Raw genomic sequence first — 13,416 nt, forward strand, 5'->3', positions numbered from 1 at the left:
GCCCTGAGCCGACCGCTTTCTCGGCCCACGGAGGCTTGGGCTGCTTTGGGGCGGGGGAAAGGCGGATCGAGGGCTCCACCGAAGCGGCGAGCCTCGTCTGAAAACGAAGCCCTCCTCACCGTCTGCGGCTGACTACTTAACCCTTCCCCAGACGCCAGCCGGCTGCGCTGCATGTACCCCACAGGTCCTCTAAGCCGGATCCTGCCTGGCTGGGGTAACGGGTGCCCCAGGGCCAGCGGTGGGTCTGCCAGCCTGCAGCTGCAGCGCTCACTGCTCCCACCTCCCTCCCAGGTATACGCTGCTCGGCCACGCAGAAAAGGAAATCACGCCGGAATAAAGAAACATCCTGCTTTAATCAGTTTGTCTTTAAGGCATATCGTTTCAAGGGAAGGAGGGTGGTGAAAGATGTCTGCAGACATGCTTTTTTGTTAATTGAGTTGTGCTAAGAGCAGCGTGCACATTCCAGCTATGGCTGACGGCAAAATGAGCACCCGCAGCCTAATCGGCGAGCTGCAGGAACTTGCCCAGACAATTACTTGGTAATCCCGTGTACAGATCTGTTCTGGCAGGCGAGCACATCTGGTTTTATGCTAAGCAGGAGCCCTGGGTTCACAGACTTCAGCAACTCTCCCCCTTCTTTCCTGTGGGCATTTTATATGTGTTAAGTTAGTGGTTTGAGCCAGTGCCCTGGCTCAAAAATGATACGTTATCCAGAGCCTGGTTGTCCGTGACACAGCTGTTTCAGATCAGGATGGAGACCGACCAACATTGCACGCAACTCACCATACATGAGCACACGCCTTGCCCTGGCTCAAAAATGATACGTTATCCAGAGTCTGGTTGTCCGTGACACAGCCCTGTTTCAGATCAGGATGGAGACCGACCAACATTGCACGCAACTCACCATACATGAGCACATGGAAGTAGAGGATGAAGCCTCAAGCTTGACCTTGTGACCACCCTCTTGCTGTTTTGGAAGAAACCACCCCTCTGTTCAGAAACATGGGCTTTGCTAATGGGGTCTTAGGCACCAACTGCAGGTTAGATAGAGACTAGCTTTTAATGTTGGATTGCTTGGGAGAGCTATTCTTAAAAAAAAACCAGAAACAGTTCAGCAATCGAGAAGGTCTAAATGCCAAATAATGTCTTACCTGTTGTGTTACACAGCTCTGAATTGGACCAGAATAGCTTTCAAGTAGAAAAATAAAGAGTACCATATCACATAAAACGTAGCCACAAGAGCGAGCACCGACCTAGCACTAGAAATTCTGACTCACTAGTCCACGCTTTTCTAATTACTTCTGTTGCTTTTATCCCACTGTCGGTGGGCTTTGCTTTTCCCTCATGACTAGCACCTGGCACGCGGGAAGCAAGACGCCTGTACTATTCAAAGCTTCCTTTCCTGTGGATAGGGCTTGAGCACCTCTTTCGTCTCCTGTTTCCTTAGTGACAACTGGGAAATGCAAGCCTTTTTGCGAACCCTGAAATTAAATAAGTGGCTAGTTTTTGAAGTAAGAGTAATGCCTTTTTCCAAGCATCTGTCTGCTGCTTGAATATCCTGCAGTTGTTTATGTCCAGTCAAGCATTTTCAATTAATATATCTGAGCATCTCTTGCTCCACATGTACAAGAAAACTAATACATACAAAGTTAAGAGGAAAAGACCTGTTAAATTCTGTAAATTAGATCGAGGCTAAGATGCGGGAATTACCTTGTGGATCAACTGCTGCTTCCCCCACCCCAATACACACACACACACACACACGCACGCACTGAAAATCAACACAAAACTAGGCTTTGTCCATTTTACAAAAATAGCTCTTAATGAGATTTAATGCCTGTCGCCATTTTACAGATGTTCCAGACAAAAATCAACCTGCATATTTTATATATAAGAACAGAACTCGAGACAAGTTGGAACATCCCCTCTGAGCTTGAGTCTTGTTTGAATGAGTGTAGAAGGTCACCTGGTAAAACCTGCCTCCAGCTTGTTAAAAATGTCTACGGTAACGTCAAGTTTTCCCAACAATGATCCAGGGGGGAAAAAAAAAAAAAAAAAAAGACAAAAAAAGACTTCACAACAGGAACAGTAATTCCTTACAATACAGATAAGGAATAGCTGTTTAGGTAATTAAAAAATGCACCAATGTTTCCATGAACTATTAAGCAAAAATGGCTACTATAAAGTTATATAAGAAGGGAGCACCTACAGGTTGGATTTTTTCCGCTTAACTTAATTAGGAAGCTAGAAAACTATTTCTGAAGATAGAAGAACACCAGCAACCTTATCCTGGTGAGGTTATCTTCATTACCTGGAAGTTTTGCAACCACAGGCAAAACAAGGCGAGTATTTTAACCTCTAGAGAGGCAAGCAGGCTGCATTTTGAGACTTCTTATATTACAATTCTCCCTCCCAGACAAGATTTCCAAAGCAAATGCTGAAACTGTCTCAAGTTAAGATATAAATAAATAAAGTGGAGTGACAGGACTCCGATAGGATATCCTGACTTATGCTACAGCAGAAAATAGTCTCTTCTTAAATCCGAGCATAAAGTGGTTTGAAATAATTTACACGTGATCCATACCCTGTGACGTGTCACTTATTTTTGGTTCTTGTTCTCTCATGCATTTAGGAGATTTATGTGGGATTCGGAGACATTAACTATATCCACTCCCAGGAGTTCCGGACGTTGTCACAGGTATCCGAGTCTCGCCAATGAAATCTAAAACTGAGGTCTACTACCACACCATAATGCTTAACGATGACGGTATGGGATTTTAATTAATTCACGCTGATTCTTTGAGTGTCGCTGTATTTTAGTCTTGAGTGTGGAGGTCTAGATTTAGAGTTGAGTTTCAGGACAGACAGCAGCACTATTATTAGCACTTATTAGTCCAGTCTCACAGCAATTAGAAAAGACTCAAGTCACTCTTCAAGTTAGTTTGAGGACCAGAAGAATAGTGATGAAGTTTCACTATCCGCCTAACGCACATGCTGCAGGCTCAGCAGTGGCAACTTGGGGTTCCCTGCGATTATCTGAAGGCAGCAAGTGAGGTTGGGCACCCTTTAGTTCCGGGACTCTGAGGACGTTGGGCTGCGAACTGTTGACATCAGGTGGGACTTGTAAGTCTTGCTCAGGCCAGTCATCCAGAACTTGAGAAGCTTGACGTTGTCCTCCTCTGCAGCTCCCAGAATGCTCAGCAGTTTTTGGGTATCCTCCTTGGGTCTGCTGTCCACTTTAGTGAATTTAAAGAGGACCTTCACTTTACTGCAGAAACAAGAAACTCCTGTCACTATTACGATGGACTTGCACACATCAAACAGGGAATGAGCAGTAACCGTAGCTTCTCCCGGTACCTACTCCAACTAAACATTAATAAAAGCTTCAAACAATATTCCATGTAAACTATTCTCCCGCTTTGAATGAAGAAGGTGGGGGGAAGAAGAGTACAAGAAAAGGGGGGATTAGTTATCGGGATTACTCATTTTCAGTAGTAATATGCGTAATTCTAGTCTGTTTTTTCATTCTAGCGAAAAGTAAAACAATTAATTGTGACAACTGGGAATCTCCCTGGGGGACACATCTAGTGCCCATCTGGCCTTCAGGTAGATTCACCAAATCGTAACGTTCCATGAGTTATTTCACATGACTGTCTGGTCTTCCTTTATAACTACTTGCACCTTTGAAATGTAGCGCCTGAAAGTGCAATCACAACATCTGTTTGGCATGTTATCTGCACTGGAATATAGCGCACACTGACAGGCATATATATATTTGCATACTTAATCCTCATAATGTCTATAAGGCAGACAAGTATTGTCATGTAGGCAACCTACAGATGCGTGAACTGAAGCACAAAGGCTAAGAACTGCTGAAAGCCAAAAAGACAGCTTGGACCAGAGCAGAACAACTCCGATATTCTTAGCTCCCAACAGTAAAGCCAACTACTGTCAATACTACAGTGGAAGTTACCTGACTACAAGTTTGTCCTGTACTCTGCTGTAACTGTTCCAGGATTAGTGCCAAAGCTGTTTCTCTGAAAGCAACGTAGTCGTACTTACTTCATCCACTCCTCCTTCAGGCAAACAAGGCACTGATCCACAACATCTACAGAAAGGTTCTGGTTGGTCAGAGCAGCTTCGATCTTGTTCAAGATCGTAGGGCCAACTACAGGATCAGAAAGAGGGGAAAAAGGGTGAGAAAGAGGACACGCAAGCTTACACCTTTACTAGTAATTGTTAGCAAGGACTAGGCCATTTATTCTGTGACCTGGGCCTGAATACCCGCTGGAATTACAGACCCGCTGGAATTACAGACAAGAATACACATTTGTTCCACCTCTTCTTCTTTTCAAGAGCCCTAGTCTGCACCCATTTTTCACCAGTACTTTGGTCTGGTGCATTAATGCAGCTTCCTCTATATGCAGAAAGTTACACTATTAAAACAGCACAGCCAATTTCAACATAGAATTTGGCTTGATTAGTTCACAGATAATAATCTTCCTCGAGTCAGGAAGAAACCTACCTATTCTACAAGATGGAAAAATATACCCCCCCCAGTGGCCTGCCTTGATTTCATTTCCATGGAAGAGGAGCTAAAGATCATCCCACTAGAAAAACATCTGATCCAAGAAGCAACGTGGAATTTTGTGAAGGATCCTGGGACATGCACACAGGTTCAGGGGCCTTTGTTTTCTTCAGACCCACTTTTAAACTGTTGTTTAGATTTTGTTGTTTCTAGTCCCATATAAAAAGCTCATTAAAAAATGCAGAGTTATGAAAAATCTTCATGCTTTGTACAATACACATACATCTATATAAAAATATAAACCCTCAATTTTAAAGTCTCCACTTACTCTTGATTTAAATGTTCCTCTTGTTAAGGGCAGTTCCAGGATACTTAGTAAAGAAACAAACCAACAACCAACCCAAGGTACTCCTCTCCCGCACCACTTTTTGGAATTCCCTAGGAGGCTTTTTTCCCAGCAGTCCGTGGCCTAATAAGTTTGACGCTGCGGTGGAGAAAAGACCTTTCAGTGACTATTTTTGTCCAGAAGCTTCTGGACATGCCACTGGTTGGATGCAAAGTAGACTACTGTAATTATACATGTGGGACCTACAACAGCTGCTGGAGCACAGGAAGAACACTACAAAAAGTCTCCGCTTTGCATTGCGCCTGTATCTTCAGAGGCCAGAGCAGGAAGGGTTAGCCATCTGTCAAGTCTTTTGAGACAGTCAATGAGGCCAATTCACCTAAATTCAGACTTCCCAGAAAACACGAGACTGATGGACCTGACTCAAATCACATCTAGGTGCAAGTGCTCAAGTCCTTGAACAAGTAGCAACAGCAACAACAACAAAAAAAGGTCTGGGCACTTCTGTATCACTCATACTTGTTTATCAAGTGGAACATGGGAGACGAGTAACATCATGGTCCTTATAAGCCAGACTGACTCAAAATAAACACACAAGTATTCCAGGATAGAAAACATTCGTTGTGGGTTACAGAAGAATTTCCCTACAATTGCTACTATACACGTTACAGAATTTGTTTCTCATTTCTGAAAATTAATAAGCAAAATGCTGATCTGGTGAAGCAAACCCTTTATAATTAAACAGACTGTGGTAAACCTCACCTCAAATAGCAGTACCCCAGTTGTATACTGACCTGGCTTCTACTCAGACTTCCTTAAGGGCCAGTACACGAACAGCGTAAAAACCAGTTAAAGATCAAGATGCTCTTTTAACCTCAGTGATACAGGTTCTTTCTGCTTTCAAATCACCCACCTCGATCTGCTGCAACAGGGCTACCGCTGGTGACAACAAACTCGTACTTGTTGAGGGACTGCTCATCATCAAACAGAGTTGGGTAGAGACTGGACCGGGTAGCAGCGCGAACTTCCACAAGGACCGCAAACTCTAGAGCAACAAGAGCCCAAAAGAACATTAACTGTACTGGCCCAGATTCTGAAATACAGCTACATACCCTGCTCGGAGAAAGCACAGCTCTGTCAGCTTACGGTATTTGGCCCAGCATCAACCTTCCCTCAGTAGGAACCAGGACTGTCAGCTATGGTATGATCAGCGCTTAAAGCAGGTGTCACACCTTTCAACTACCGATCAGGCAAGGATATGGGGAAAACAAAATGGAAGTGGTACAGCTTTTGGTTCATGCAGCATTGTTAGACTATCTACCAATACTTAATAATAAAAAAAAAATAATCTTGTGTCCTTTAACATAAGATGATAGGGAAAGGAGAGGGTTGTGCATCAGGTTCTTACCAGATGACAGTATGTGGGATGGGATTTGGACGTGTGGGCTAAGCCCTAGGAAGTTACACCGATATGCCTCTTCATACTGGTCACTGTAGGGGATGATCCGCACACAACCAACAGGCAGCATAGTCTAGAGAAGGAAGGAAACACGTCAAGAGAAGCACTGGAACTAAGCAAGTACAGTACAATTTTCTCCCTGACTGCTAGGGCCAGCCAAGACTGGGAGCACTGCTCAGGCAGATGCTCCTGATTTGGGCGATCAGAAGTATCCTACTCAGCTTGAAAGACTACGCAGTTGCTGAGGACAACCAAGACATCCAAAGGTTGAGGGTTTTTTGTTCGGTGGGTGTTTTCTGGGTTTTTTTGTTGTTGTTGATTTTTCAAAACCACGTAATTTAGAACACATTCTCCACAAGATTACATGTCAGAGACAGGTCATTATGAAGGCTGGACTACTAGAGAAATACACGTAAAAATATGCAGCCAGGAAACAAAGGAAAAAGTTTCTACCCGTAGCACGTCAAAAGCAGACTGGACAAGATCCATATCTCGAGCTTTCCAGATGACCTGGTTTCCCATCAGAACATGCCAAGCCAGCATGCGGAATGCTGATGCCCCAAGAACCTGGAAAAAAAAAAACAAAACAACCCAAAACCCAAAAACATTCTGCATTGGTTATAAAAATTAGTGAAATGTCCAGTCTGCCCTGTCAAAAATATCACTGCCACATAAGAAAATGGCTAGAACTGAACAGCAGAAATGAACATGACGATGTAGCAGGTCTTGTGCACAGAGTAATAGCTCTAAACCACAGCATCAAGATCAAGTATTTCTTTGACAGGTGCGAAAGGTGTCGGACTGTCATGCAAAGCGCTATTCGCCCCCATCTAGGGTTTCAAGAACAAACAGCAGCAAAGAACCACTGATCCAATTCAATATCAGGCACATCAAGAGAACAACAGCTTCATTTCTCAGTTGCTCCAAATTCTTCAGTGCTCTGGCTAGGCTGCGTCAGTCAGCTCACTTGTTGGCCAAATTAGCGGTTTTGGCAAGATGGACACAGGCCCGTTTGGAACGGGACTGAACAACTTCTATTAGATGATAACAACTTTCAGGCGTTTCTCTGATCTGGTTTATGTTCACAACAGTGATTCAGGCATGAAAGATTAAACAATATTCTTAGACAAGCCTCCGAAGGCACACACTTGCACAACACAGTGGTGTAGTTCAATAGCTTCAAGCATTCCAAATTAGGAGACAGTAGAACAAAAGGAGGCTAAAGACATAAAGCAGGTATTTGTCAGGAGCGTCCGGGAAAACAAGCTGGTGTGAAAGAGACTGTGGGTCAAATGCACCGAACCCTCCCCCTCAGCCAGGTAACTGGAAGCACTGGATAAAAGGTAGATCTGTACAGAACCATTTGTTTTGTTTGTAAATTAGTTTTTTCCCCTCTGAAACACTTTTGTTTTAAGCAAATAATACTTGGCTTTGAAGATGCTGCACGACCTCTGTATTAAATTACTGTCACTTGGGAAGAAGAGAAGTGCAGAATTTGAGAGAAATCATATGATCCCATCCCACATGACTGATGATCACCAGAGGCCCACATGATCTCAGAGGAAGAGAGTCCTCAGAGGTGCAGTTAACACCGCGTTACTAGCTGCGTAGGCACTGTGTTGAACACAGAACCAGGAAAGAAGTGCAGACTGCAGGAAATAAATATGTATTTTCCGAAAACATCATCAGGAGAAAATAAGTTATTAGCTTGTGAATTCAAGCACCAGAGTAACTGTGCTCCTCTCTTACCTGTCTCATGTGCCTGAGAGAGCGAAAGACAGACAACCTTCTGTGAGCTACATTCCAGCTGTTGCAATCTGGCATCAGTGATGTTTCAGGTGAGCATTTAGATAGCTCCTGCCCTTCCACAACATCTGGCTGGGAAGAAGGCTTCACTTCTTCCTCGGAACCATCCCAGCCTTCCGACTCTTCTTTCAGGTCTAGCAGAAAAAAAGGTAGAGCGGTCATAAACATTGCTGCTCTCTAGGCATGGAAACTGCCTCAGAAGCGCCTACACACACTGCAGCCAACTGATTTTGGCTATATGTGGGGAGACGAGTTCAGAACGCAGTAACTGAAAGCACTAGCGTCACAGACGCACCTGAGGTGTTAATGAAGTTTCACAGTTCAGATATACAATAACCACTGAAGTGTCAAGAAGGAATTTTCATCTTCTACAGGACACAAAGTCACATCTTTTGACCAGCTACACGTTCTCTATTCTTGCTTTAAAGGTCATGGCCAAAGCTTTGAGGCAGGTTTTATAGATTCTAGTCTAAATGGATTAATAAAAATATTTCAATGCAAGAAAAAATTATGATCCTTTAATTTTAGAAATTTTGTAGAAAAAGGAGCAAGAAGAAAGCTCCATATGACTGCAAATTCTCCTGGCCATAGAGATTCATCAGGAGGGCCAACCCAGCCAGAGAGAACAATAATCATGATGACGCAACACTGCATGCACATGTGGAGTTTGTTACTTGTGTAGGAGAGAGCCTACGAGGCCAAGGGCCTTGATTTCACATTCCCGTCAGAGCCATCTCCATATGGGAGAGCACATCAGCTACTGCAGAGACTACCACTGAGGTAAAGTTCAAGAGGGATGGCTGCACCATGCTGCTGACAAAAGGACTTGGTGTTTTACCATCCAAAGCATTCTCAGAGGGTCTTCCAGCTCTGGAAACTTCTCTCTCACCTGCAAGTTTTTCCATCTGAACGAGGGTGTCTTCTGTTGGTGCTCCCTCCAGAAGCTTCTCTGTAAGTCGGCTGCCACAAGCTTTCAAAAGCCTGGAGACGTTGAAAGAAACAGAAGTAGCGTTCATTAAGGCTGCTTGCTAGGTGCAAAAATCCAGCAAGAATCATAGAATCATAAAGGTTGGAAAAGACCTCTAAGATCATCGAGTCCAACCCTCAACCCAACACCCCCGTGCCCACTAAACCATGTCCCTGAGCGTCTCATCTACACGTCTTTTAAATACCTCCAGGAATGGGGACTCCACCACTTCCCTGGGCAGCCTGTTCCAATCTTTAACCACTCTTTCAGTACAGAAATTTTTCCTCACGTCCAATCTAAACCTCCCCTGGCACAACTTGAGGCCATAAGAAACTTGGTGCGATGAGCTCAACAAAAAATCCAACCACTAACCAATTTGTGTTTCCTTTCAACACATCTCTGTGCTTTCCTCGGTGTGGTAACTATCAACGCATCTTACAACCGCTGCCACTCAAAGTCACCAAAAGGCCTACCATTTTGCAATTACTTTGTGCAACACACTCATCCCCCATCCAAGTCACATGCCAGTGTTGCAACCCTCTCTGTGGCATCTTTCCAGGGAAGTTTGGTGAGCAAGTCAGGCACTAGAGCAACTGGACTCCCACAGACATACTACTGTGCCAAATGGCTGCACCTCCCACGCTGCCTATCACAATTCACGGGCTCTTCCAGGTGAACCACCGCTGTACTTCAAGTGTGAATCCGAGGTTCAACACACCGGGGGGAGGAGCATCTCTTCTTGCTTTCTTCCATACTTACTTTTATACTGCAAAGCCTTTCCATCTAGATAGACGTGGTTTCCTTTTGCAGCTACATTAGTAGATTTACTTCACAGCAACAAGTAATTTTTTTTTGCCTTAAAGGCATCAGCAGGCTGCTGTCTTTCTGCGCTTAGCTCCTTCCAATTCAGAGACTACTTAGCAAAGTCCAACTTACTACCTCAAGAAAAAAAATACCCAAACGCTCAAATCACATTTCCACCCTTTCAGAATATGGCAATATTCTCTTCACGAAGGAGTTGTAGAAGCTAGATACACAAATGGCATTACCAAGCAAAGGAAGTATGCAAACATGCCCACAGGTTTTCATCGTTGGTCAGTGACGTTAAGGAGCGGGCTGCATTGCCGTTCCGCTGGTGCAGGAAGGGAGTGAAGGCCGTGTTCATCCGCTGGGCACGCTGAGGGCACCCATACTGCTCTGCTTCGAACACCTGCACCACAGAAGGGCAGTACAAGAGACAGAAAAAGATAAAATGCTTACATAAAGCTGAGCCGAAAAACCCCAATAAAAATATGAAGTGAAAAGGGTGCGTCACACACAATCATCCAAAATACATTGTAAATTACGGGAAAAGAGAGGGAAGGGACATCTTATTCTTAGGTTGACTAAAATTATCATTAAGTAACACTCGTGCTCCAAAACCATTGTCCTTCACAACTTCAGTTACTTGAATTTCTAACAGAGCTATTGTCTAGCAGTTAGGTCTGAAAAGTGTTATGACTGGCTTAAAATGAGAGAGGCACCCTGTTCCTTCTCTTCTACACCCCCAGATACACACCGTCCTCTTGTCCCTTGCGTCAACCTTAATGACCACCCTGCCTGCAATGAGCTGGATCAGCTTTTTGACTCAGCTGTAAATCAACTATCGTGATGTTTTACTAACATTGAGTCAAATGGACTCTGCGTACTGACCTACCTTAAGTGCTTTGCCCTGAAGCTCATCAATGATGCCTCTGATTTTTCCCAACAAGAAAGGCCAGGAGTTGATGAGGTAAATCCGGTCCATCATGATAGTGATGATGCTGTACCAGCGCTGGAAACCTCGAGCCAGGCTGTCTTTGATAAAGAAGGTGTGGCTGAACACAAAACCATGCTGTTCATCTCCGAAAAAAATAGGGCCTTCACGTCCTGGGCAGACCTGAAGGGGAGGGACACAGACAGCAAAGTAGTTAAGCACATCACACAGCTGAAACGGTAATAAACTGAACAAAGCTTCCTGCTCTTTAACACACACTTGGTGAATAAAACAAGCCTTTTTTAGGCTACTATCCAAAACCCAGGGTCAAACAGACCTCCAGAGGTATCCTACAAACCCTTCAATTTAGCTGTATTTTAAGAATTCAGCTCTATTCAACTACAATACTGTTGAGAATCCACAAGGGATTTTGCTGATCCTGACACGCAAATGCTCATTAATCTGTAAGGTTCTCCCTTCACTTCTATGTGGTGTTGAATGTTAATGGTCTACAAAGATCAAATATTTCTCGGCACTAAACAACAGATTCCAATGTTTTTACAAAAACAGTTTATCTTACAAAGAAAAACAATAAAGATGTAGGAGCAAGAATAAGAAAGGGTAATTTTTGGTCTCATGAGGTGAGAGGAAGTAACCCTCAAGGTTATCAAAGATCAACCTTAAAAATTACCACCAGTCCTGGAATGAACAGACTTGTGTGTCTGTCTTTCCACCTCCATTCCCTCCTTGTTTCAGACTGCACAGAGCAGCCAGGATCAGCAAAGCACTATCTTGGATTTGAAACGATACATAAGGCCATAAAATAGGTTTTCTCCCTGTACTCCAAGACAGTTACCTCGCAGCTCAGACTGCGAACGCAGGCCTGGCGCACGATGCTGAACAGCTGGGGGTGGTTTGGGTGTTGGTGACTGACGTACTTGATTGAAGTTTCTTTGTCGTGGCTGACATATCCAGGATGTCCTCCTGCAAGAGAGCGGCAACCCTGAAGATAGAAAAGCAAATTCAGCCATAAATGAGCATGCAGTTATCTAAGGTTTCCAAAGGCCTCTGCATATTCCCTTCAGAACGTAGGGAAACGTTACTTACACATATAGATAAGAACACAAGTACTTAGAAGACAAGAATTATGACTCAGGGTCAGGATTTGAACCCAGCTCCTCACATAGAACTCTGTGCGATATACTTCCTCTGCCCTTATGCTAACTTTCCACTATTTAATTTGATTGTGAACTTGGTGCTGGCTCTACAAGTGGTAAAATTCAGTTAACAGCAGCTGTGAAACCAACTGGCCTAACACAACTGGCCATAACCTAAAGGAAAGTGAATAACAAATACCTCAGAACAAATACTAATAATAGACAGGCATGAGAACAACTGAGAACATCCATTTTCTCTATTGTTTTAATTGCTTTTGCATTGTTTTTGTTTCCTAATCAATACTGCTCTTAAAATTACTATTAATAAATGACCAGACCTAATCTAATAAAGTAAATGCTCTTCAAGGATGAGGAAAGCATTTCTCAGCCGCAAGAGAATCACAGATCACAGGGCTTAAAGAGACCTCAAGACACCATCTTGTCAAGGTCCATATACTCAACAACAGCTCCTTCATCCTCTTGTCACGGGACGTTACAGTTTATGAGGACTTGGAGATCTTCTGGTACTAGCAATCACATACAAAACAAGTGCCGTTCACTTCCCTCCCCCCCGCCCCTTAAACAATTCAATTTGCATTAGAGAATCCAAGAGCCCTTTAGTTAAGCCAAGGGCCACTGATGTCCGCACACAGATCTTCACACTTGCCTCACACATGTCTGACTTCTTTGGCCCTGGGCTGCTGGAGTCGGCGCTGGCACCTTCTGCCGGGCTGTGCGAGCGGATCCGACTGCTCATCTGAATGCCACCTTCTTCCTCTTCTGCCTGCTCATTCTGCCCAGAGATGTCCCCGCTGCTTGCGCCTTGGGGAAGCGGTGAATGTAGAACCTCAGTACAGAAGAGGGTGCGAGGACCGTGGAGCTCACAAAAATGGCAGAGGGCAACAATAGCATTCATAGTGAGAGCTCAGCACATACGTCAGGCCTCCTGCGGGCAAGGGAGAAAGCACACAAATTCAGCACAACAGATATTAAAGCACCTCTTAGGCCTGACTGGTTCAAGTCCTGCTCTACATCCCTCCAGGAGCGGCTGGCCTTAAGCTCAGCCTAAGGGACCAGCACAACTCCCCCACGGGGTGACCCGAGCAAGGACCAGCCCTTCGTGCCCTGAGGGGATGGGACTCAAGCAGATCGATCCCCCCGTGCCCGGGTCCCTGACTCTGAGCCGGGACACCTCAGGCCCCCCACGGGGGTGGAACGGGACTGGACCGGACCAACCCCCTCCTGCCCGCACACCGCCGGTCTTCCCGGGACAGGTTGGGGTCTGACAGACCAGACCTCCGGGCCCGGACGCCTCGGGCCCTGTCGGGCCCGGCGCAGCCTCCCTGTGCCCAGAGGCCTCAGGCCGTAACGGGTCGGGACCGGCCCTGCTCAGCGGGACCGGCCCTGCTCAGCGGCCC

General features: G+C 44.9%; 1 protein-coding gene across 2 annotated transcripts; it reads right to left on the minus strand.

The window, feature by feature from the left end:
* Positions 1-1,795: 1,795 nt before the first annotated feature.
* FLCN (folliculin) lies at positions 1,796-12,952 on the minus strand. Of its 2 annotated transcripts, XM_009286442.2 has the most exons (11): positions 12,666-12,952; positions 11,698-11,844; positions 10,803-11,024; positions 10,156-10,316; positions 9,029-9,120; positions 8,083-8,273; positions 6,787-6,900; positions 6,283-6,406; positions 5,788-5,919; positions 4,063-4,168; positions 1,796-3,268 (listed from the first exon to the last, which is right to left on the minus strand). In XM_009286442.2, exons 1-11 carry the CDS (start codon positions 12,912-12,914, stop codon positions 3,067-3,069), a joined length of 1,740 nt encoding a protein of 579 aa, XP_009284717.1. In that variant the 5' UTR covers positions 12,915-12,952; the 3' UTR covers positions 1,796-3,066. The 2 variants fall into 2 exon arrangements, with proteins under 2 accessions (XP_009284717.1, XP_009284718.1); XM_009286443.2 differs by lacking the exon at positions 6,787-6,900.
* Between the last annotated feature and the right edge of the window lie 464 nt (positions 12,953-13,416).

The sequence above is a fragment of the Aptenodytes forsteri genome, unplaced genomic scaffold (assembly GCF_000699145.1).
Source record: "Aptenodytes forsteri isolate BGI_AS27 unplaced genomic scaffold, ASM69914v1 Scaffold55, whole genome shotgun sequence".
Taxonomy (NCBI): Eukaryota; Metazoa; Chordata; class Aves; order Sphenisciformes; family Spheniscidae; genus Aptenodytes; species Aptenodytes forsteri.